At 35.4% G+C, this 24,725-nt stretch overlaps 1 protein-coding gene across 2 annotated transcripts in view; it reads right to left on the reverse strand.

Moving 5' to 3' along the window:
• The window catches only part of IMMP1L (IMP1 inner mitochondrial membrane peptidase-like (S. cerevisiae)), an 88,266-nt gene that overhangs the window by 8,655 nt on the left and 54,886 nt on the right, over nucleotides 1–24,725 (reverse strand). For both annotated transcript variants that reach the window (XM_008574743.1, XM_008574742.1), the window contains one exon: nucleotides 21,254–21,380. In XM_008574743.1, coding sequence (XP_008572965.1) covers nucleotides 21,254–21,380 — 127 coding nt within the window. The remainder of the gene's footprint in view (nucleotides 1–21,253; nucleotides 21,381–24,725) is intronic.

The raw sequence follows: 24,725 nt of genomic DNA on the forward strand, positions 1-24,725 counted from the left end.
TGTGTAGTAGGCTATACCACCTAAAGTTTGTGTACATACACACTAGATGTTCGCACAACAGTGAAATCACCTAACAATGCTCTCAGAACGCACCATGACTGTATTTACATTTCTTTCCTCATGTTCATCTTTTCCTCTAGATACTTGAAAATATTTAGAGTTGATTTTTTTTTTTTTTTTTGTCTTTTGTCTTTTTCCGTGTCCGGCAACAGATTGCAACACTGCAACCCTCAGTGTTGCCCCCATACCGGACTGGGGACCGGCAACGGGATCGCAACCCTCGGTGTCGCTCCCGCGCCTTGCTCAACCAGTGAGCAGGAACCGGTCTGTATGTGGGATCCGAACCCTCGGGCGGGAGCGCCGCCGCGCTTCCCAAGCGGCGCACTATTTTGGTTTGGGTCTGAAATGCAAAACCTGACTTCTCTGGTATGAAGTGAGGCAAGGGACAGAATGAAAATTTCCTTTCTAACAGTTATTGGCTGTTAGACTAACTTTAAGTTTAAAATTCAAACCACGTATGAGAAAAAAATTCTATAACCAATATTATAATAAAATATGAAGAGGATAAAAATGGTAGATTTAAATCTATTTTTTTAAAGCTGAAAAGGACTCTAGTAAACACATAATAAATGTTTTGCAAATGGCCATAAAATGGAAATCCCTAATTCTGTCTTTGTTCATTACTTCTCATAATCAAAACTTTTAATAGATTATTTCTCTTTTTATACTCTCATAAGTCTGCCAAGCCATCTTGAATGAGTGCATAAGACTGAATAAGAATATTTTGAATACGTTTTCTGCTGTACGGTTGATGTTTTAAGAGTGCTTTTCTGCTAATTCCACCATCTCGGTCATTTCTATGTCTATTTAATTTACCTCTGGTTTGGGGTTACATTTTCCATCTTCACTTATCTAGTAATTTGTGATTGAGCTGGACATTCACTCGTTGAGTGGATTTTGTTGTCTGTCTTTAAGAGTGTTGGATATTGAGGGGTGTGTTTAGTTTTGGGGAGGCAGTTAAGTTAGCTGCAGATCAGCTTATTTCATTCAGGCCTTAACTTGTTAGGTTGGGTTTCTCTTATATTTTACTTTCTCTCTTACATTTTACTCTAAGGGCTATTTTAGCATTGCTTCTAAGTCATGATCCTTCCACTGTCTCTACTGAATGCTCTGGATGCTCAGCAAGCTCTGTCCACACTGGCTGGTCATAACTCATATCTCTCAGCCCTATGTGAGCCCTGGGACTTGTTTGGCTTACAGCTCTCCAGGAATCATTCTTTGCTTAGTCCCTAAGTTTTACCATAAGCAGACACAATTTAGTATTTAGACCCAAAGCCAAGGGAATACGTATGTATATTTCTGGAGACCTGTCTTTAGTTCCCTCCTCTCTGGTATCCTGTTCCATAAATTCCAACCACTTAAGCATCCATCTACCCCAATCTCTGTCTCCTCAACTCAACAGAATCTCCCATGTTTTTCTTGGATTTCCCCTTCTTGCACTGTGGTCTGAAAACTGGCTTAAGACATTAAGTTGGGGCATGCATGGGCTTTTCCTTCTCTCAGGGATCAGTCCTATACTGCCTGCTGTGTAGTGTATGAAAAAGCTGTTTCACATGTTTGTCCAATTTTCTAGTTGTTTATAGCAGGAGGGCAAGTCCATCACCAGTTACTCCATCACTGCCTGAAGCAAATGGTCAAATTACTTAATTTTTCAAGTATTTTTGTTTTTAGCATAGTTTTATAACAATGCAAGAGAATCATTTTGGCAAGGACTAAAATATTTTGTAAGTGAAGTGTGCATTTCACCTTGCATCCCCTTTAGTGTCAGTCATCTCCTATCTGTTTTTATTTTACTCTTTTTCTGTATCAAAATCTCTAGAAAAGATCTGCCAAACTCAGCATGCAGTTACGTATGAATAACAAAGTTCACTATGGTATTGTTTACATTCTCAAAATTGGCAACAGTATAAATGCTCCTCAGTAAGCAGAAACTGAATAAAATATAGTTCATTTATATAATAGTAGGCAGCGGTAAAAAAAATAAAATAAAACTAATTGAAAGATTTCCAAGGTACAGTCAGTTAGTTAAAAAAAAAAAGTTGTAGGGCACTGCGTATAAAAAACAAATTTTTTTGTATTTCAAAATTTACATTTTTATGACCAGTAAGTATTACTTAGATAAAGTGTATGTGTAAATATATATACACAGACAGATACATATATGTGTGTCTTAAAATGCTTAACCTTTTCAGTGATATTTGTTCTTTTTAAAAAGGGAACATTGTCCATCATGATGCAGGTTAGGAAGAGTTTTGTTGAATTTTTAAACTTTTGCTTTCGTTTTGTTTTTGTCTTTGGTAGTGTGGAAAGAAAGTCACCTCACTTATAATCTAAATAGTAGGTTCTGCTTCCTTGTAAAGCACAAGTAAATATGACTGCAATTAGCAATAGTGTCACCAAATCTCTAGATGACTAAAATATTACGTGTAGCCAAGAGCTCATTTATATTTAAACAAACAAAGTACAACACATTTTTGGTTTGGGTCTGAAATGCAAAACCTGACTTCTCTGGTATGAAGTGAGGCAAGGGACAGAATGAAAATTTCCTTTCTAACAGTTATTGGCTGTTAGACTAACTTTAAGTTTAAAATTCAAACCACGTATGAGAAAAAAATTCTATAACCAATATTATAATAAAATATGAAGAGGATAAAAATGGTAGATTTAAATCTATTTTTTTAAAGCTGAAAAGGACTCTAGTAAACACATAATAAATGTTTTGCAAATGGCCATAAAATGGAAATCCCTAATTCTGTCTTTGTTCATTACTTCTCATAATCAAAACTTTTAATAGATTATTTCTCTTTTTATACTCTCATAAGTCTGCCAAGCCATCTTGAATGAGTGCATAAGACTGAATAAGAATATTTTGAATACGTTTTCAATGAATGCCGCAGAGAAATTTTTACTTTTGCTCACATCTGAATTTTCCCGGTATCCTTAAGTCATTCTTGTTTTTCTTCTCTACCTCAGAGGTTTACTAATTGAGCTGTGATAACATAATCAAAAGAATTCTTGACAAAAGAGTCAAGCCTAGTTAAGTGCCTCCTTTTTAAAAGTACAAGCAACAAATGTAATTGCCTCATGGCCTGTGGGTATCCATTTAACAAAAGAGGCTTTTGTGGGGCAACCCACAGGTGCTACCTTTCTTGATTCGAGTGAAATCTGATGAAAGAGTCCACAATATCAAATAACACATTTACTAGACTGTAATCAAACTCATTTATTTGATTAAGAGTTCTAATTAAGCAAAAGTTCTGGCTTAAAAGTAAGATATTTATATGCCTGACCTTTGAGAAGTTTAAAAAAACAGAAAATCCTAACAACAGAGTGATTTTTAATTAACCTTTTATTTGCCACATATTTTACAGTTTACAACCAGCAAAGGTAAGGTGTGCATTGGCCCTACCTATTGCTCGTGCTTCTTTAATGGTTCTTGTAAAATCAGTGGGGAAAAAAGGAAACAATAGTCATTAAAGAAACAAATAAAAATCACGAAGGCAAGGAATGCAGCAATTTTTTGGAATTCTTTTTTACATGATTTTTTTTTCATTTTCCTATAATATATAGGAAAAAGAGAGGCACACACATTTTATGAAAGCAATCAGATAAATTCTGTTTCTTTTTGGTAAAAGAAAATGGGAGTGATATATCAACAACACAAATCTCAAAAGTATTTCATTTTGCACACATATTTTAAAGATTTTTGTTTCGTGTCTAATGGAATAATCAATTAAATATAAAATGCATAATTTCCCTTCCCAGGAAAAGTCAGTATGATGAATATACATTCATAAGATGTTATTTTAGTCTAATAATTAATACACATAATTATTTTTTATGTTACTATCTCGGAACTAAGCAGTATCAAGTCATATTACTACACATCATGTAGCAAATGCATGTTCTGTTTAATCATAATTTATAAAACCAAAAGCCAGCAATACTAAGACCCTGTGCCCACAAACTACTGGAGGGAATATTTGGAAAATGAAATAGTTTATTAATAATATTGTTCTAAAAGGATTTCATAAAACCTAGTATTTATCTGACTCATGTAACAGTAAAATTAGAAATGCCATCAGTAAATAATTATTGTTTACTCTTCCTTTAGCACCAGCAAAAGCTATAAACAAAAATATATGTAAAAAAGGGAACAATAATATCCCTTGAGATACAGTAAATGAGAAGAGCATTTTAGAAAACAAAGCTGAGAAAACATTATTAATCTTTGATTTTAAAAAAAGGGAGTGTCTCAAGTGCCAGTTATGGGTATCTCTGAAAGCAAACTCAAGGAATAGTTTCACTAATAATCTGTTTTCATTGACATTCTCTTTCCCATAACTTCTTGCTCACTTTTTGTTTATCAATAGTAGATGAAAGTGCTTCCAAATAAATTCTAGAGGGATGACAAAGAGATTACATTTATAAGAACCATGCACAGAATAATTAAATACACTGATTATTTCTATACAGTCCTGCTTCTTTTTCTTCTCATTTAAACTCTGCCTTACTACTATCCTATCCGTGTCATTCCTGGGGACTGTTATTGCCCTTCCCTACTTAAAAATGGTGCCACATTAGGTTCATAGTCATCGCTAAAGAGGAATTTACACAAAAATTTCAGTAGGCTACATCTACAGCACTGGAGTACAAGTGTGGGAGGGCAGTGGGGCGCGGGGATATGCTCTCATTATTAAGCATCTCCCTGCTAAGAACTTAGACTAAGACTTACCTTGCTCATTCTCATAGCTATTGCAAGCTAAGCTCCTTCATCTTCTCCCTAAGTACTCAATGCCTCCATCCAGCCTGAACAGTCATCTCCGATGGGTTGTTGAGGAGAGTGGCTCAAGATACAGCTCACAGAGTCATAGTCCTGAGTTCTAAATGCAGCCCTGCAACCCACCAGTTAAGCACCCTGGGCAACTTAAACATCACCTAAACAACTAGGACTAATAAATACCTTATGGAAATATTGTGAGAACCAAATTAAGTAACACATACAGCTTCCAGCACCCAGTGCACTCAAGAAGAGCACTTACTAGTAGTTCACCCAGCTGCTGGTATGAATGATGCCTGCTGGGCTTTCTTTGTTCCTGGTATGCTAAGAATTCTACCCAGTAGAATTTTCTTTGTTCCTGGTGTCCTAAGCATTTTACCCAGTTCTGCAAAGTGAACTGTGCTTTGCAATTTTACTTTATGTTTTTGGTTATTTTCTTTTACACTGTATTCAATTATATAGCTCTGGTGCTACAAACACAAGTCTTTGAATTAAATCCAATATAATTTTAAAAGTACATTAATTCTGAATAAGTGCCATATTAATTATGCTAACTGATTTAATGAAATTCACTTTTTAAGATTAAATCATCCCAGATTAAAGTAAATACTACCATTTTTATTCTTTTGACAGGCATCTACATCAAGCAATGTTTATTAAATATCAAATGTTTGTGCCATTCCTTAGAAGCATCCACTTCTTCAGAAGCATTTACCACTAGTCAGAAGGTGGAGGAAGGGGAAAAGGGTTGGGATTGAAGCCAGTAGGTAGGCCTTTCCATCCAAGCCATCCAGTACTAATGTCCCAGTTTTAAGGCAATGAATCATTTTACCCTGTGACTTCTTTTTTGTTGTATTTGTAAATATAATGGTACCTGCTCTGTTTGGGGACTAGTATTTAAAGGAAGCATTTTACGTTCTCATTCTAAGACAATCTCTGCACTTTCATTTTAATACAGCTGATATACACTCTTTGCGGGGGCGCCTCCCACTCATAAGATTAAGCTTGATAAAGATCTTTTAATGAAACATGGTGTTTGCAGGGCCTCATCATGAAGGGATGATGGCAAGGCCTCATCGTGGGAGAAGATGCCGGCGTTCCACCCTGATATTCTGGAGCTCTGTGTGCTTGTTATTTTATTCTTTGCTGCCTCATAACTATCGCTCTGGGAGACTTGGAAGTAGGATTCAAAATTATACTAAAATATTTAATCATACTAATGATACTTATGATTATGGATTTTCAGGAGATGGCTTATGGCAGTGGGGCCCAGAAGGGGACAACGAACCTATGTAGGCATTCGTCTTGTCTGGTGCCTGAGAGTCTGGCCTGGCTGCTTGGAAGGAGTTAATGTACAATCTTTTGTTTTACAATAGAAGTAGAAGTTTAGTTAAGCAAGTTAATTTTTAGAGTGTTTATTTAGGAATAAAGAATAGTTAGATGTAGGTGTGAATCAAGTTTTAATAACGTCATAGAAAGTCTATTGTACCATGGATGTAGTTTTGGTAATGATTGCAAGTGATGAAAAGTGATGATTATATGGGACCAGTGGGTTGTAACGTTCTTGCTCAAAGGAAAGGACATTGTAATTGTCTTTTCTGGGAATAAACTGTAATCCTATTTTTCTTAAAACATATGTCACTTACAAAGAGATATTATGATATTGTTCATTGATTATTTTATGATTATGTAGCAAATAAGAAAGAAAAGTATAAAAGTCTGATGCTTGCTTCAATAAATTGTCAGCATTCAGCAGATCCCTTGAGTCTGTGTGTTTGTTGTCCCAGCATTCAACAGATCCTTTGGGTCTGTATGTTTGCTGCCACTCCATCGCCGACGCTGCCCTTCCTCCCTTTTGGGGGATCCCTTACCAGTGGGGACCTTCACAATCTCTGTGCTGGGGCTGGTCCCCGGCACTCTTGTTCGCATATTCCAGAAGATAAGCCTAACAATGCAACACAGGGTGTTTCAGAGTGTTAGTAGAATATAGTGGGAAGTATTAAAATAATGATTTTTCTCATGCTTTAGAAAAATAGTTCTAAATAGTTGGTAAATCAAATGTGTGTATAAAATATGTACTAATATATTTACACCAAAAGTTTTATTCCTGGCACTTCACAATTCTTCCTAAAGTCAAAACTCATCTCTATGTAGCTGTAGAAAACAGATTTATATTTGAAATAGTAATAGAAATAGAAAAACACTAGTAGAAGAGTGCCCATACTCTAAAAAAGAAATGATTAAAATTAAATATGTAGGTCTTTTTGTACTTTATGCTTCTAATGCATTTTTAAAAAGACATTGTTACATGTTTTTCTTTGACAGACACTTCTACCTTTGTTTTACTCATTAAATCACAACTCTAATGTTCCAAACCCTGCAAATTATTTAGAATGAAATCTAGCTTTGTGAATACACAATTGCAAATTAGGCAGGTGGATGACAGATGATGTTTTTTGTGATGATGCATAATACAAAGTGAGTAGCTGAAGATCTTTAAAAAGTAAGATTGATCTCCTAGGGCTGAGAACACTAAAACATTGTTTTGACTAAGAGATCATGATAACATACTGTGGACATCAAGGAGGGAATAAAGCATCCAGATGTCATTTTGGGAAAGCAGTGTTTTTTTTGCCACTTGCTATAATAATTTACCTTAATTACCATTGTATTAATTTAAAAAACAATCTGTCTTAGACTTATTAGTAGACTGCTATACTTGTCCAAATTGAAAATATCTCCTCTCCATTTCCCAAATTAACTTCTCCCCGATACCCCTTTTTTTTATTGTAGCACCTAAGCCTGTTGCTATAGCTAAAAACTTGTGTGCCATTTTTAAGCCCTTCTATTCCCTTTCTTCCAGCCTGCAATCTTGTCTAGATATTTCTTCAATCTTTCGGCAATCTATGTACTTCTTTCCATTCTCAACCTTATAATTTCAATTATGTCTCACTCACAGCCTATTAACTGGTTTCCCTGCTTCCAGGCTCTCCTACTCCAAACCATCCTCTATTAGTTTACACTAATATCAGAGTGATTTTTTTTTTCTTCCTTTTTGTCTTTTTTTGTGACCGGCAACGGATCGCAACCCTCAGTGTCGTGCCCATACCGGACCGGGACCGGCAACGGGATCGCAACCCTTGGTGTTGCGCCTGCACCTCACTCAGCCAATGAGCGGCCGGTCTGCATGTGGGATCCGAACCCTCGGCGGGAGCGCCACTGCGCTCCCAAGCGGCACACTGTAGCAGTGTGCCACCGGACCGGCCCCATCAGAGTGATTTTTTAAAAAACTAAGCCTGATCATGTTATTCCCCTGCTTGAGACATAGAAAGAACTGAGCCCTGTTTACCTTTTGATTTTTGTCACTTTTCAGTACCCACCCCTCCTACTATATGTTCCATACATAGAATCTTAACTTTTGGCAGCTCCCCAAAAGCACAGTACTACATATTCTAGTCCTTCAGAATATGCTGCTTCCTTTGGCTATCTCCAACTTATCCTTTGAAACTTCCAACTCAGGGGCTGGCCTGTGGCTCACTTGGGAGAGTGTGGTGCTGACAACACCAAGTCAAGAGTTAAGATCCCCTTACTGGTCATCTTTAAAAAAAAAAAAAAAACTTCAATTCAGGTTTCACTTCCCCAGTCTGGATAAATATGCTTGTGTCTTATCATCCACCCTGTGCATAATTCAATTACACCATATTGTAATTCTCTGTGTGCTCCTCCAACTTGACTACAAACTCTTAAAGCTACACTGTCTAATGCAGTAGCCACTAGTCACATATGTGGCTATATATATTTAAAAATTATATAAAATTAATAATTCAGTTCTCAGACACACTAGCCATGTTTCATGTTCTCAACAGACACATGTTGGACAGCAAAAATATAAAATAGTTCCATTATTTCAGAAAGTTCTATTGGGTATCGCTGAGAGCAAGGACTTAATCTGCCTGGTGCTGGCCCTCAAATAAGTGCTCAATAAATATTAGTGGAATTAATGAATGCATGCATAAATAAAAAAGGAAAAGTTGAGAGTTTAACATATGGCAAATTTTTCCTACCCACACAGCCTCCTGAAAGCTACTTAAGTCTCCTTCCCATCCAACCTTTCTGTTCCCCCCCGCCAAGTCCAGTGGTCTGGCTGCTCCTAAGGCAGCCTCATTAAGGAAGATACCTGAATGCTAGGATTGGTTTGGGGTCAGAAGTATGTCCCTAGACCTACTTTGACTTTCCTTAAATAGGGAAGTCAGGTCAAATTTCACGTCTCTTCAGACAAGAGAGTTTCTATTATCCTTCCTCATTTAGCAATTCATAAACACAATGTGCAGAAAGCAGATGAAAATCTTAAGTTGCATCTTAGAATTTTAAAATATTCACCTACAGTTTTAAGTACTTTGTAAAATACTTCTTAGTCTCCTTTCCCTGATGACTCTGCATGTGTGTTTAGAAGGGATACAAACACTAGCTGTTCCATACTAAGTGATTTGTGTATTTTCTTAAAGTAATTATGAAAATTCTATCCAAGGAGGCAAACACTTCCCCAAGTCTAGATTGGCAGTATAATGACTGTAATGCCCATATTTTCTTGCTAATTTAATATTTTTTACTGTTTTGTAATACGCATGCCTGCTTTTATATCTGTTGTTATTCTTTTCCATTCTTATTTTAAGTAGAGAATAGTTTGGTATAGTGAGAATACTTTTATGGGCTAAGAATAAACAGATCGCAGAAACCACACTGAATGTGTGGAATTTTAATTACCCAAAGTGGTAACATAAGAACTTCATTTAGTTGCTATTCCAAAAGACATCTGAACATACTGCACCTAGTCAACAGCAGTTTTTTCAGCAGACCGATTGTATCAGATTAGGAAACCACATGACACTTGGAATTATATTCTCTTTACTATCAAGACAGTTTGGAGTCTGGTTCAGATGTTTACATTGAACAGCAGTGTTAAAATTGCACTTTCTTAATTTCTTCCAATTACTTTTAGGCAACCTTAAAGTATAGCGGTCTCAGATAACTTGTAGATAAAAATCATATATTTTTTAAATTTTACTGCCTTCCTAGATTCACACCAGTGGCACTGACATCCTAACTTTGGATGTTTAAAATATTTTGAAGTGAGCAACATTCATCAATTTCAGGATGACATGCTACTCTTTCAGTTGAAATGTTGATCTTCAGATATATATTCTCTATATATAAATATATATAGAGAGAGAGATATAAATATAGGGAGCTATATATAGAGATTATATATAGAGAGAGAGATACACATACACACAAATACACACACAAGGGTACTTCAAAAAGTTCATGGAAAGATTTGTATTATCTTTCAATTACATAAACATTTTAAACATAGAAAAATAAAATATATGACTAAAAAATAAAATTTTATGAACTACATATTGTTAAACTAAGCTCAAGTTATTCTGAAAATATTCAGAGAACACATCAGAAAATGCTAAAGTTGAGGGGCTCCACAGATGATTCTTTAGTGTTAACATCTGAACAAAAACATCTTAGACTTGTAAACAATAAGTCAAATTTATCTTCAGAATTGTGTTAGCTATTGGATGAAAAAGTCACGTCATCTCCGCAATGAACTTCACTTTAGCAAAAAAGTAAACATATTTCCTCCACATCAGCTGCAATCAAGGCATTAACAGTATGCCATGATTGATTATCCTGGGAGCCGTTGCTGAGAAATGGATATGTAGCACAGGTTTTTATCACTATAGTCTGCAAAAAGCAAGTCCCTGTTTAGATATCCTAGTTGTAATACTGACATTATTAGGTAGTTCTTCTATTTAAATGACATAAGGATTTAGTGTATCAGCAGCTTATAATAAACAAGCCCTTTCAATCTGATGATTCCTCTCCCTACACTGAAGTACTTTTTCTGTTTATAATACAAGTGGTAATAGAGGACCAGATGGTTGTGACTTTCAGCTAAGGTAAATGACATTTAAGCAAACAGAAAAACAGTATTAGGATATTCAGAGATTTAAACTATAACCTAAATATACAATGTACATTAAAGGACTATTTGTGTTAACTATATAAAGTGACCATTCTCTAATGTTGTCTAATTAGTGAGATTTCAGGTTGTCCATCAGTTTTATTTAAATATTTTCTAATATACTGTAAAATAGCTTTATTACTGCCATGTTATTGCATTTCCAAGTTCTTTTAAAAACACTATACCACCTGTGCATCCTGAAAACATTTAACCAGTTCATTCTGAAATGTAAAATTGTCTCCATTTCTTAGATTTCTGCCAATAACGAGAATGACGTTGCTATTAACATATCCTATAATTCACAAAGAAAAACGTAAGAAATACTACATTCCTTATTCATCTGTCATCACTCTACTGTGGTAATAGACTATCATTTGGTGAACAACATTTCACCTTTTGTGTATAACACTGGAATCTGTGGTATCAAGGACAACCAAAAAGCTTTATACAGCCTGATATTTTCGATAGCTATAGAACAAAAGAAAAAACATACAATTTTTCTAATAAATGTCTGTTTCCTTTAGCAATAGCAAAAGATTGCTGTGCTTTAATGACAGGAATATACTGCAATCTGCACAATCAAATTCTATTAATATGTCCTTTTTCAATACAGGGTAGCTGCTATGGTTGAGAAACTAAAATTCATTAAGTAAAGTTTTAATTGTTTGAAACATCTAAAAAGTGATTCTTCATCTTACAGTGAACAACTGGAAAGTAGAAGTTTACACTTAAAGGAGAAGTTTACAAACTTCAGGTAACACCTTTTTATCCATCATTAATCTGACAACCAATAAAAGGATCAAGAGAAAGAAATACCTGCATAGTAGTTAAATATGTCCAAAAGGCACATGTATTTCTACTGAGACAGAAAACTCTCATTACCACACAACCTAATTAGTAAGCACTGACTGTTCCAAGAACAAGTTAGCCTTCATTGTTACAAAACCACCATAACATTTCTAGGGCACCAGACCTCCTCTTAAAATAAGACCAAGGTAGGCCTGGCATACCTCAATTCTACTATTCCTTTAGAAGACAGTCTAAACAAAGTTCAGTATTCCACAGTGACACGTCAGTTCAGAGCCAGGTGAATTTTCAGTTTACTTAGTAAAAGCCCTGAAAAATATCATGCACTCCAAATAGGAGTCACTTAGGGAAAGAAACATTTAATTAGCACTCTGCTCTCCTGGTATACAGTAACAGGGATATTCCAATATTTTCCACAACTTTCACCAGCCATTAATGTAAAGTGCGCATCAGGTATCCTTGCCACTGGAAGTAGCAAAACTTTCCAGTATTCTATGAAGACTAGAATGACCACAGATTGGCCAGTTCAGCAGTAGCATACAGTGTGGTGAGCTACAGGAAGACCTATCTCACTTACTCAGGAGCAAATGTGTAGTAGACAGTAGAAGAAAACATAACCCCCATTCTTATATGCATTTGTCCACCCTTCAGGTATTTTTTTTTTCTCCTCCATCTTGACAGCTGGAGCCCACTGCATCCTTCAAGTATTTTTCAGTACCTACTAGATGACAAATCACAGTTCATATGTTGGGGAATCAGATGTGATCAAAACAAGTTCCTGCTATCAAGAACCCTATATTCTATGGCTATTATCAAAAAGACAGAAAATAACAAATGCTGGCGAGGATGCAGAGAAAGAGGAACTCTTATGCACTGTTGATGGGAATGTAAATTAGTACAGCCATTATGGAAAACAGTATGAAAGTTTCTCAAAAAACTACACATAGAACTACCATATGATCTAGCAATCCCTCTATGGTATATATCCAAAGGAAAGGAAATCAACATGTCCAAAGGATACCTGCACTCCCATGTTTACTGCAGCTCTATTTACAATAGCCAAGATTTGGAACCAACCTAAATGTCCATCAGCAGATGATTGATTGGATAAAGCAAATGTGGTATATATACACAATGGCATACTCAGCCATAAAAAATAATAAAGTTTTGCCAATCACAGCAACATGGATGAGCTTAGACAAAATTATGTTAAGTGAAATAAGCCAAGCAGAGAAAGAGAAATAAGTTCTCACTCATCTGTGAAAGCTAAAAAAGTTGATCTCATAGAAGTCAAGAGTAGAATGGTGGTTACTAGCTACTAATAAGGGGAGTGGGGAAAAGGAAATGGTGAAAGGGTGGTCAATGGGTACAAAATTGCAGAGAGAATTAATGTTCTATAGCGATATGGGGAGACTACAGTCAACAACAAATTACTATATAACTTCAAGTAGCTAGTTGAGAGGATGTTGAATGTTCCCAACACAAAGAGGTGACAAATGTTTGACGTGATAGATATGCTAATTACCCTGATATGATCATTGCAACTGTATAATTGTTCTTAAATATCACATTATACTTCATAAAAATGTACAGTTATTATGGTTCATTTAAGAGAAAATTTAAAAAAAGAAAAAACTTCAGAGACAGGCAGAAGTAGATTAAGAGGTTACCAGAAACTGGGGAGAAGGAATAATGAGAAATTATTGCTTAGTAGGTACAGAGTTTATGCTTAGGATGATGAAAAGGTTTTGGAAACAGGTTGTGGTCACACAGCATTGAGAATTTAATTAATTCCACACAATTGTATGTTTTAAAATGCTTAAAATGGCAATTCTTATATATATATTTTACCACAATAAAAAAAATAAATAATTTACAAAAAGAACTTTATATTCTAGAGCAGAGGTCAATAAAACTTTTTCTTTGTAGAGAGTAAATAGTCTAGGCTTTGCAGGTCATATAGTGTCTCTCACAACTACTCAAACTCTGTTATTTTAGTGAAAGTAGATACAGATAATATGTAAATGAATGAGCATGACTATATTACAATAAAACTTTAATTACAAGAAAGGCAGCAGGAAGAATGATCATGTAAGGTCTTGTAGACCATCATAAGGCCTACAGCTTTTACTACAAGTGAGATGGGGAGCCATTGTTGACTTTGAGCAGAAGAGTAACAATTGCTCTTTAAAAACATCATCATCAAAAGGGATCACTTCAGCTTCTGTGTGGAGATTATCAGTGGAAGGAGCAGGGAAGTGAGAAAATGGGAAGGCTATAAACAAAAAGCAGTTTAGAAATTATCACAACAAAACGAGAGATGAGTTTGTCTTGGACTAGGATGGTAGCAGTGACAGTGGCAAGACCTGGTCTGATTCTGACTATATTTAGAAGGTAAAGACATCATGATTTGCAATGGATTGGATATAGGTTGAAAGAGGAAGAAAGTCAAGGGTAACTCCAAGGTTTATGGCCTGAACAAGCAGAAGAATGAAGTTGTCTTTACTGTGACTGGGAAGGGTATGGGAGGAGCCAGTTTATGAAAGAAAATCAGGATTTTAGTTTTGGACATATTAAGTTTGAGATGACCATTATCCACTAAAGTGGAGATATTAGACAAATACATGACTCAAGTTCAGGGAAGAAGTTGAGTAAGTAATTTACTTAGTAAATTTAATTTAGTAAGTAATGGTACTTAAAACCATTAGATAAGATGAGGTTACCTAAAGTGTACATGTATATAAATGAGAAGTTTAAAATATGAACCCTTAGTCACTCCAGTGTTTAGATATGAGGAGGAACCAACATAGGAAACTCAGGACGATAAGGAAAAAACCTAGAGTGGTGTCCCAAAAACTAAAACCAGGTTTTGAGAACAACTGTTTCAAATACTAACAATAGGTCAAATAATATGAGGAGTAAGCACTGACCACTGGAAAGACTACAGAAGACTCACTCGGGGCCAGCCCGGTGGCGCACTGCATAGTGCGCCGCTTGGGAAGCGCGGCGGTGCTCCCGCCCGAGGATTCGGATCCCACATACAGACCGGTTCCCGCTCACTGGCTGAGCGAGGCGCGGGGGCAGCACCGAGGGTTGCGATCCCATTGCCGATCCCGTTGCCGGTCCCAGTCCGGTATGGGGGCGACACTGAGGGTTGCGATCCGTTGCCGGACACGGAAAAAGACAAAAAAAAAAAAAGAAGACTCACTGGGGACTTTAACTTTAACAAGAACTGTTTCAATGAAGTGGTGGGAGCCACAGCCTAATTGGAATGAGTACAAGGAAGAATATGTAGCTCAGATTGGAGTCAGCATGTATACACAACTCTTTCACAGCATATATACACATAGGAAGATGTGTTGTCAAGGGAGTTTGTTCGTTTAGATTGGAGATTTTACAATATGTTTGCTGATAGAAATTTAGTATATATAACAAAATGCCTAGCTATATCACAGTTACTATGGATTAAAATCATAGCCTTGGATTATCACACAATATTATCCCCATAAAGATTATAAAGTGTTTTTCTTCTCTTCATTAGCTTTATGACAAAATTTTACTATATTTCCTGAGTCCTGGCCTTATGTTCCCTAGGAGACTAACTTAAATAGGTTCTTAATCTGCATTTTGCCTACCGTGCAAACCAATGGGAGAATGCCAATTCATTTTATGTATTTCCTATTTGCTAAACGTTCCTACTTCCAACTAAATTATTTTTTGGTAAAGTAGTAGCTCTTAGCTGTAAACCAAGAAAGGCAAGGTAGTCAAGATGCTTGAGCTGATTACAATTTGTTTATTTTAAGAGTCACAAATTAAGCTCATATCCTGGTAGCCAAAGCTTAGCCCACTGCCCAAGGAAAGAACTGGCCTCAGTACCATCAAAATAAGCAAAACCTACAGTTATCATTGGATAACTAAAATAGCACCTTGATAAGGATTGCTTAGTTTCCAAATATTTAATGTAAAAAATAAATCTGGTTTGTAAGTGCTGCTTGCCACAAGGGCTTGTAGAACTCTGGAATGAATAAAATAATTTCAGATCACTTAACAAATGATGTTTATATTCTTTTTTGTCAACTTACAAACAATGCTATTTCTTTCATATGCTAAGCTCTATAGTCTAGGTTCCAAATGACAATTTCGATGTTTTACTTTCTGAAGCAACTACATACAAGAATAAGTGTTTTTTTGCCTGGAATTCAAAACACATTCAATATTGATCATCTTTACTATGTAGCTCAATCAAGATCTGAATAGTAATGTCTTCATTTTATAAACAACGATGATTTTCTAAAAGGATGTATGGTAAGGGAAAGAAACCCATTTCATAAAATACAGCACCAGTATGCTTCTGAGATAGCTGAAAAAGAGAATATTCTAGAGGGGTAGACCCTGCAAAGAGTTTGGATATATTTTCAGAATACTCCTAACTTGGATGAATTTTTGTTATAAATCACCTTGATTAATGGAACACACCTGCTAATGTGGTTCTGTAATAGCTACACAATTCTCATGGCTTGGATAACCAAGCCTAGAAAAACTGGCAAGGTGGAAGCCCTCAAAAACACTGGCTTCTAACCCTGATCAGAAATATGAGGGGTCTTCAAAAAGTTCACAGAAAGGTTCATATTATCTTTTAATTCTATTTTTCCACAAACATTGTGAAGTAGCCTCATAATTCTCTTTTTTTATTTTATTTATTTTCTTATTTTGGGGGAATGGCTGGCCAGTACAGGGATCAAACCCTGGACCTTGGTGGTGTTAGCGCCATGCTCTACTCAACTGAGCTAACCTGCCAGCCCTTCCCTTTCTTTTTTTAAGATAATAAAGACAAATACAGTTTAAGGTATATTTGATGACTTGGGAGTAGAAATAATAACCAGATAGGAAGAAGATATTCTGGGAGAAGTAGTGGCATGCCAGGCTACTTGTGTTTGAATCCCAACTCTTCCTCTCACTATTTGAAATTGGGCAATTTATTCAGCCTCTCTGTTGTTAAGTTTTCCCATCAGTCAAATACTACCATTACGTACTACATTGGATTGCTGTTGTGATAATTAAATAAGCTAACTGTTTTAAAGTTTCAACAGTACAGAGTAAATACATAATACGTGTTAGCCAATATTATTACTATTGTGTGTATTATAAACATACCAAACCAAAGTGAATGGAATACACTTGGGACAAAATGGCAGTGTCCTTTAATTTGTGCATTCATCAAAAACATAAAAACTCAATGAATATTTTCCTTTATTAGAATACTCAAAAAAATTTGCATCTCACAGTCCTCTGGTTATCTTCTGTAATTATTTAGCAGAGACTTTATCTAAACCTTTTGTCCTGATATTTCGCCTCTAATAAGTCTTTAAAAGAAAATTGCAACAATAATGTGTTTAAAAGGCATACCTGGTTTTATTGCACTTCACTTTATCGCATTTTGCAGATATTGCATTTTTTACAAATTGAAGGTTTGTGGCAATCCTGCATCAAGCAAGTCTACTGGTTCCATTTTTCCAACAGCATGTGCTCAGATAGTGTCTCTGTGTCACAGTTTGGTAATTCTCTCAATATTTCAAACTTTTTCATTATTGTTGTATCTGTCATGATGATCTCTGATTAGTGATGTTTGATGTTAGTATTCTAAGTGTTTTCGAGCACCACAAACTACACCCATATAAGACGGTAAATCTAATTGATAAATGTGTGTGTTCTGACTGTTCCACTGATTGGTCATTCCCCCATCTCTCTCCCTCTCCTCAAGCCTCCCTATTCCCTGAGACATATTGAAACTAGGCCAATTAATAACCATACACTGGCTTCTAAGTGTTCAAAAGAAAGAAAGAGTTGCACATCTCTCACTTTCAGAGCTAGAAATGATTAAGCTTAGTGAGGAAGGCATGTGGAAAGCTGAGATATGTCAAAAGCTAGGCTTCTTGTTCCAGTTAGCCAAGTTGTGCATGCAAAGGCAAAATTCTTGAAGGAAATAAAAGTGCTACTCTAATGAAAACAAAAATGGTAAGAAAATAAAACACCCTTCTTACAGATATGGAAAAAGTTTTAAGGGTCTGTATAAAAGATCAAACCATCTAAAACATTCCCTTAAACCAAAACTGAATCCAGAGCAAGGCCCTAACTCTCTTCAATTCTATGAAGGCTGAGAGAGGTGAGGAAGCTGCAAAAGAAAAGTCTGAAGCTAGCAGAGGTTGGGTTCATGAGATTTAAGACAAGAAGCCACCTCCATAAGATAAAAACCTGTGGTAAGGCAGCAAGTGCTAATGTAGAAGCTGCAACAAGTTTATCTAGAAGATCTAACTAAGATAGGAATGAAGACGGGTACATTAAACAACAGATTTTCAATATAAACAAACAGCCTTCTATTGGAAGAACATGCCATTTAGGACTTTCATAGCTACGGAGAAGAGAGGTCAATGCTTGGCTTCAAAGCTTCAAAGGATAGACTCACTCTTTTGCTAGGGGCTTATGCAGCTGGTGACTTTAAGTTGAAACCAATGGTCATTTAGACAGTTCTGAAAATCCTAGGGCCCTTAGGAATTATGCTAAATTTATGCTGTCTGTGCTCCATAAATGGAAAAACAAAGCCTAGATGACAGCACATTTGTTTATAGCATGGTTTACTGAATATTTTAAGCCCATTGTTGAGACCTACTGCTCAGAAAAAATGATTCCTTTCAACATATGCTTATTAACAGTGCACCTAATCACCCAGGAGTTCTCATGGAGATGTAGAAGGAGATTAATGATGGTTTCATGCCTGCTAAGACAACACTCATTCTGCAGCCCATGGATCAAGGAGTAATTTCTTTTTTTTTTTTGGCAGCTGGTCAGTATGGGGATCTGAACTCTTGACCTTGTTAGTAATTTCAACTTTTGAGGCCTGTTATTTAAGAAATATATAAGGCTATAGCTACCATAGATAGTGATTCCTCTGATGGATCCAGGAAAAGTAAACTGAAAAACTTCTGGAAAGGATTCACCATTCTAGATGCCATTAAGAATATTGGTCAAAATATCAACATTAACAAAAGTTTGGAAGAAGTTGATTCCAACCCTCATGGATGACATTTTTTTTTTTTCCTTTTTGTCTTTTTTCGTGACCAGCAACGGATCGCAACCCTCAGTGTCGCCCCCGTACCGGACCGGGACCGGCAACGGGATCGCAACCCTCGGTGTCGCGCCCGCACCTCGCTCAGCCAGTGAGCGGCCGGTCTGTATGTGGGATCCGAACCCTCAGCGGGAGCGCCACCGCGCTCCCAAGCGGCGCACTGTAGCAGTGCACCACCGGGCTGGCCCCCTCATGGATGACTTTAAGGTGTTCAAGACTTCACTGGAGGAAGTAACTGCAGATGTGGAGGAAATAGCAATAGAAGTAGAATTAGAAGTAGAGCCTGAAGATGTGACTGCATTGCTGCAATCTTAGGATAAAATTTTAATGGATGAGGAGCTACTTCTTATGGCTGAGCAAAGAAAGTGGTTTCTTGAGATGGAATCTATTCCTGGTGGAGATGCTATGAATACTGTTGAAATGACAACAGTGTTTAGAATATTACATAAACTTAGTTGATAAAGCAGCAGAGGGTTGGAGAGGATTGACTCTAATTTTGAAAGAAGTTATGCCTTGGGTAAAATGCTATCAAACAGCATCACATGCTGCAGAGAAATCTCTCATGAAAGGAACAGTCAACAGATGCATAAAAGTTCATTGTCTTATTTTAAGAAATTGCCACAGCCACTCCAGCAACCAACACCCTGGTCAGTGAGCAGCCATCAACATGGTGGCAAGACCCTCCACCAGCAAAAAGATTACAACTTGACAAAGGCTCAGATTGATCTTTAGCATTTTTTAGCACTAAGGTATTTTTTAATTAAGGTGTGTACATTGCCTTTTTATACATAATTCTATTGCACACTAAACAGACTATAGTATAAACGTAACTTTTACATACACTGGGAAACCAAAAAATTCATGTTACTCATGTTATTGCAATATTCGTTTATCATGGTGGTATGGAATCAACCCCATCTCCGAGGTATGCCTGTACATAGATATAGGATGCTATTATTTGTTCTGTGGTTCTGTCTGTTGACAAAGCTATTTCTGCTCTCAAGTATATAACTGTTGCTAAAGTAACTCATAAGTGGCTAGAATATCTAATGAAATAATAGTCATATGAAAGAAGGTGAAACCATATGGCAAAATTGGACATTTTTGAAGAATAAAAGGAAACAGGCATCCATGATAAAAAGGCTGTAGTAGAAAAATCGGTTACTTGACACCACACTAAAACCTTCAACATTATTATCACCATCAGCTAACAATTACTTTGTGTTTAGCACTGTAGTAATAAACATCAAAACACTTGCAGAGCTGAACCACAGTCTATTCTGGATGGTAAAAAAATAATAGATTATTTAAATAGTCTATTGATTGAACTTACTTATAGGGCAATCAGAGACTATTATAATTCAAAATAAATGTACAATAATGAAGACAATTTAACTCAATTGTTACTTTACATTAGGGATGAATATAGAGGTAAAGTTAGTTAACAGGCATAATAGCTGAATTGATAATCTGATAGTGACACAAAATTTAAAGTAAAAATTAAGCTATAATTGTTAAAGTAAGAAGAGTATGTGCTGAATAAACAAAAGACCACCCCCTTCCTCATAAGCTCTGTCACAGCAGCAATGCGATTGGCGAAAGGAGCTAAATAACACATTACATTTGCTCTTTACTCTTCCATTCTACTGCTCTTGTACTTTTTCTAATTGTACAGGCAAATTGACTACATATAATTTCTATTCGAAAAATTTACATAGGATTTGAAAAAACTAAACTACAAACTTCATTTGATTTTGCTACATTTTCCACTAAATAATCAATGGAAAAACTGTCTTAAGCCACGAGCCCACATTGCATTTAGTTGTCATGTCTCCTTTGTCTCTGATCTATAACAGTTCCTTTGTCTTTCCTTGTTTTTCATGACCTTGACCTTGACCTTTTGAAGAGCACTGGTCAGTTATGCTACAGAATGACCCTCAATTCAGGTTTGTATGGTGTTTTCTCATTAGACCGAGGTTGTCCAATATTTTTTGCAAGGACAGCATAAAAGTGGTGTGCCCTTCTTGATGCTTCAATTCAGGGGCTACATTATGTTGATATGTCTTGTTATTGGTGATTGTCTTTGATCACTTGGTTAAGGTGGTGTCTAACAGATTTCTCCCCTACAAAGTTATTTTTCCCATTGTAATAAATATCTTGGGAGAGATATTTTGAGACTATGCAAATATCCTATTTCTCCTCAAATTTTTGTCCAATAACTTTAGCATTGTGAATCTTTACCATTGGTGAATCTTCCCTATAATAATTATTACAGAGATGTTTATAGGGTTTTTAAATGAACTAAAATATAAACATACTGAAATTCTATTGAATGCAGCATTTTTTCTTACATTCAAAATATGAATAAAAGTTATTTTCTTTTGTCAGTATATTCAGTTAGTTAATCAACTATGATACCAATGAATAACATAATTGAAATGTTACTTACATAACTATGGCTTTTAAAGAAATCTGATGGACTTGTGGTGAGGATTTTGTCTCCTTCCAAACCAATTACTCTTTTACAAATATTTGATTTTGGATCACTCGGGCTTTTTGCAATCACAATGTCACCTCTGAGGGAGAAAAAGTCAAAGAAATGTCAGTGTTATTTATTACACATAAACAAATGCATGGTACTGCTTTAATAGTTTTATAAGGCAGCTTTAAAAAAGTCATACCCCTTATCCTCTTATATACTGACCCTCCCATACATTTACCAGCTTTGAGAACCTTAAAGATTGGCTTTTATGGGTCAAAATCCAACAATGAGAGTGATGGAAAAAGCTATCTAAAATGTCTGATTATTGTAGAAGATAATTTTAAAAGATTCTTAACTTGCTTATAATTTCACAGAAATTATCTTTTTGTGTTACTTCTGTGTCCAAATTTTTAGAACCAAAATATGAAAAAAAATTCCACATAAATACCACCAAATTAACTAAATAAATTTTTATTGCAGTCAGTAACACGGATTCACTCTAGAGCACATTAAAAAGGCAGAAACGTCATCTGTTTCCTTAGAGCTTGAAGAACTCAGGAATAACAACATATAAGTTATATAACTTATATAATTTACAGTACAACCAAAAAGACTTATATTTAAGGGAAAAAAATCAAAAGACACAACCAAATCAAATGATAAAAGGTGCCCAAACATACACTATAAAAAAATAACATAACTGTTAGCTCACTTGGGACAGCGTGGTGCTGATAACACCAAGGTCAAGGGTTCGGATCCCCATACCAACCAGCCACCAAAAAAATTTAAAACATAAAATGAGATATTAAACATATAAAACCAATATGGGTCTGATTACATATAGAAGTCATGATTTATGAAAGAAGTGACAATCTACATGATAATAGAAGAATAAGAAAGATCTTAAAAAGTGTAAAGGAAGAAGGAGACAAAAAACGCAGGATCCCAACCAAGAATGTAGAATGTTCCCAACCAAATAGAACACAATGCTTTTTCTACATAAAATGAGCACTATGTGAATTCTTTTGACTAACACACATGTTTAAAAGGATTTAACATATCTGCTTATTAGTTGTGCTTAGTTCCAGAAATAATTTGAGGTTACTTTTTTAACAGAAGATGAATATGTCAAAATAATATCAAAAGCCATATAAAAGAAAGATGACAGTTAAATCAGAAACCTAATTATTACTACAGACAAATATTAAAATGAATTCTAAACTTTTTGGTAGCCAAGACAAATGAAATTAAGATTAATTACATGACAATCATTAATTAATACAATAAAGTTAAGTTTGGGAAGACAAAAGTTTCCCTAACAACTAAATTAAAAAGGAATTCATTAGAAGGATTCTAATGTAAGGGAATAAAAGACAGCATCTTCATCAGAAATTTTACAGAAAATGCAGACACAGAATTCACAGTGGTTATTTCTTAAGGCTATAAGTGTTGAAAAGTATCAAATCATTAAATTCTATAATTTGGAGTTGCTTTCTTTTGAAATGGGATAAACTATTCTCTTTTCAAACAACTAAAACCATGTCAACGGAACTTTTCAGATGAACAAGTTTGCAAAGATTGTAATACAGCATCAAAGTTGAATATGGGTAGTTTTAAAGGAAGAAACTTTTTCCATGAGTGTTTTATGCAGCTTAATTTTTTGATCAAATAATCAACATGACCCTTAATATCTGCACTTGAATGGTAACAAATTATAATTCAGTCAAGCTGTTTTTTACAGAAAGCAATATTAATTCACACTATTTCTGATATATGCATAGAGCTTAGATCAAAATATTTACCTCTTGGACTCTCAATTCTTTCAAATAGAGTTTTGAAAGGAACTTAATAGAATTATGACAAACATTCCTTTCTCACTTGTAGTTATAAATATCCTTATCCTACCAGATGGTAAGCTTTTGGAAAGAAGTGTCAATATCTTATTCATCTTAACATTCTCTATAATGTACAACACATCTTATAAATTAGATGCTCGTTAACTATTTGTTGAAAGAATAAGTAGTAGTAACAGACTGTGATTGTCTCAAGTATGAGTGTTCTGTGCAGTTGACTGAAAAGAGATCCATGTGGTTTAGATACCAGATATGCAGACTTTTATTCTCGCCTAAATGGAAGGCTATTCCACTTTCAGAAACAGGCAGCCAACAGGACCTCTAACCAGGGGTCAGAGATTACCCTGAAATCTTAGAGTTCTGTGTTGCAGATAAGAGAAAGAGAATGCTCAGGACAGTAATATATTCAAAGTAGAAGTTACCAACTAACTACCTTGGCTCTAAAAGTTACTTTGGCATGTCTCATATAAATGCCAGATTTTGTGCTGTCTTGCAACTTAATGGGCCCTCTGGATGAATAGAGTACAACATGAAACCTTCAAAGAATCCTAATTAATTTACTGAATGTATTATTTGTATTACTTATCTGAATGCAACGAGAATTTTAAATATATATATATATTGAGCTGTTCATCCAAAAACTCTTCAGCCAACAAGTTCAGCTCCTTATTAAAAATGCTCAAGGATTATGAGATTAAAATCATTTTGTTAGCATGGAAGACAGAAGCTTGTCTCTTCATGCTACAACGAGGCTAGGTTTCCAGTTAATACAAAGGCTGTATTAGGTTATTTCAATGTAAGTTTAAAAGAAAAAGGAACTAGAACACAACCTATTACGTAAGTTTTATTTGATAACCCCCATATCTACAATGAGGTTTCTTGAAGTTATTAAGTAAAAGATGTGAAGAAGAATTACGTAGGGACCATGCTAGTCTATACAGCTTGACCAAGACAGTTTCTATCTGGAGAATCTAAGGCTGGTGAAACATCAATAAATGTGAGGAACAGTTTAAGACCATTCCAGACAATTTTTCAATAATGTGAAACAGGTTATAGTATCAGTAAATAGTGAAAGAGTAGTGACTAAACCTACTTGTTATGCCACAAGCTAAACACCAGCTCATGGGAGTCAGATTTGTAGTTTACTGAGATTAAAGCTGCACAGATTTTTTTTTTCAGAATTATAAAAGTAAATGGACTCAAAATTTTAGGGAATCAGAGAGGTGTCTGTTAAAAATATATTAAATTACTAATACTTGACATTCATTTGGAAGGAATTATACTCATGGAGCTAATTAGAATAAACAGTATGACAAGGATTGCAACCACCATTCTGAATAGAAATTAAAAAGATTTAGTGACGAACAATATTTGCGAAGGAGTTATGCAACTTAATATAATTAATCAGGAGAATCATAATAAAGTCGTCCCTCAGTATCCGAAGTGGATTGGTTCAAGGACCCCTGCCAACACCCAAACTTGCAGATGCTCAAGTCTCTTATATAAAATGGTATAATATTGGCATATATCCTATACACATCCTCCCATATACAGTCATGTGTTGCTTAACGAGGGGCATACGTTCT

Source organism: Galeopterus variegatus, unplaced genomic scaffold (assembly GCF_000696425.1).
Source record: "Galeopterus variegatus unplaced genomic scaffold, G_variegatus-3.0.2 Scaffold1095, whole genome shotgun sequence".
Taxonomy (NCBI): Eukaryota; Metazoa; Chordata; class Mammalia; order Dermoptera; family Cynocephalidae; genus Galeopterus; species Galeopterus variegatus.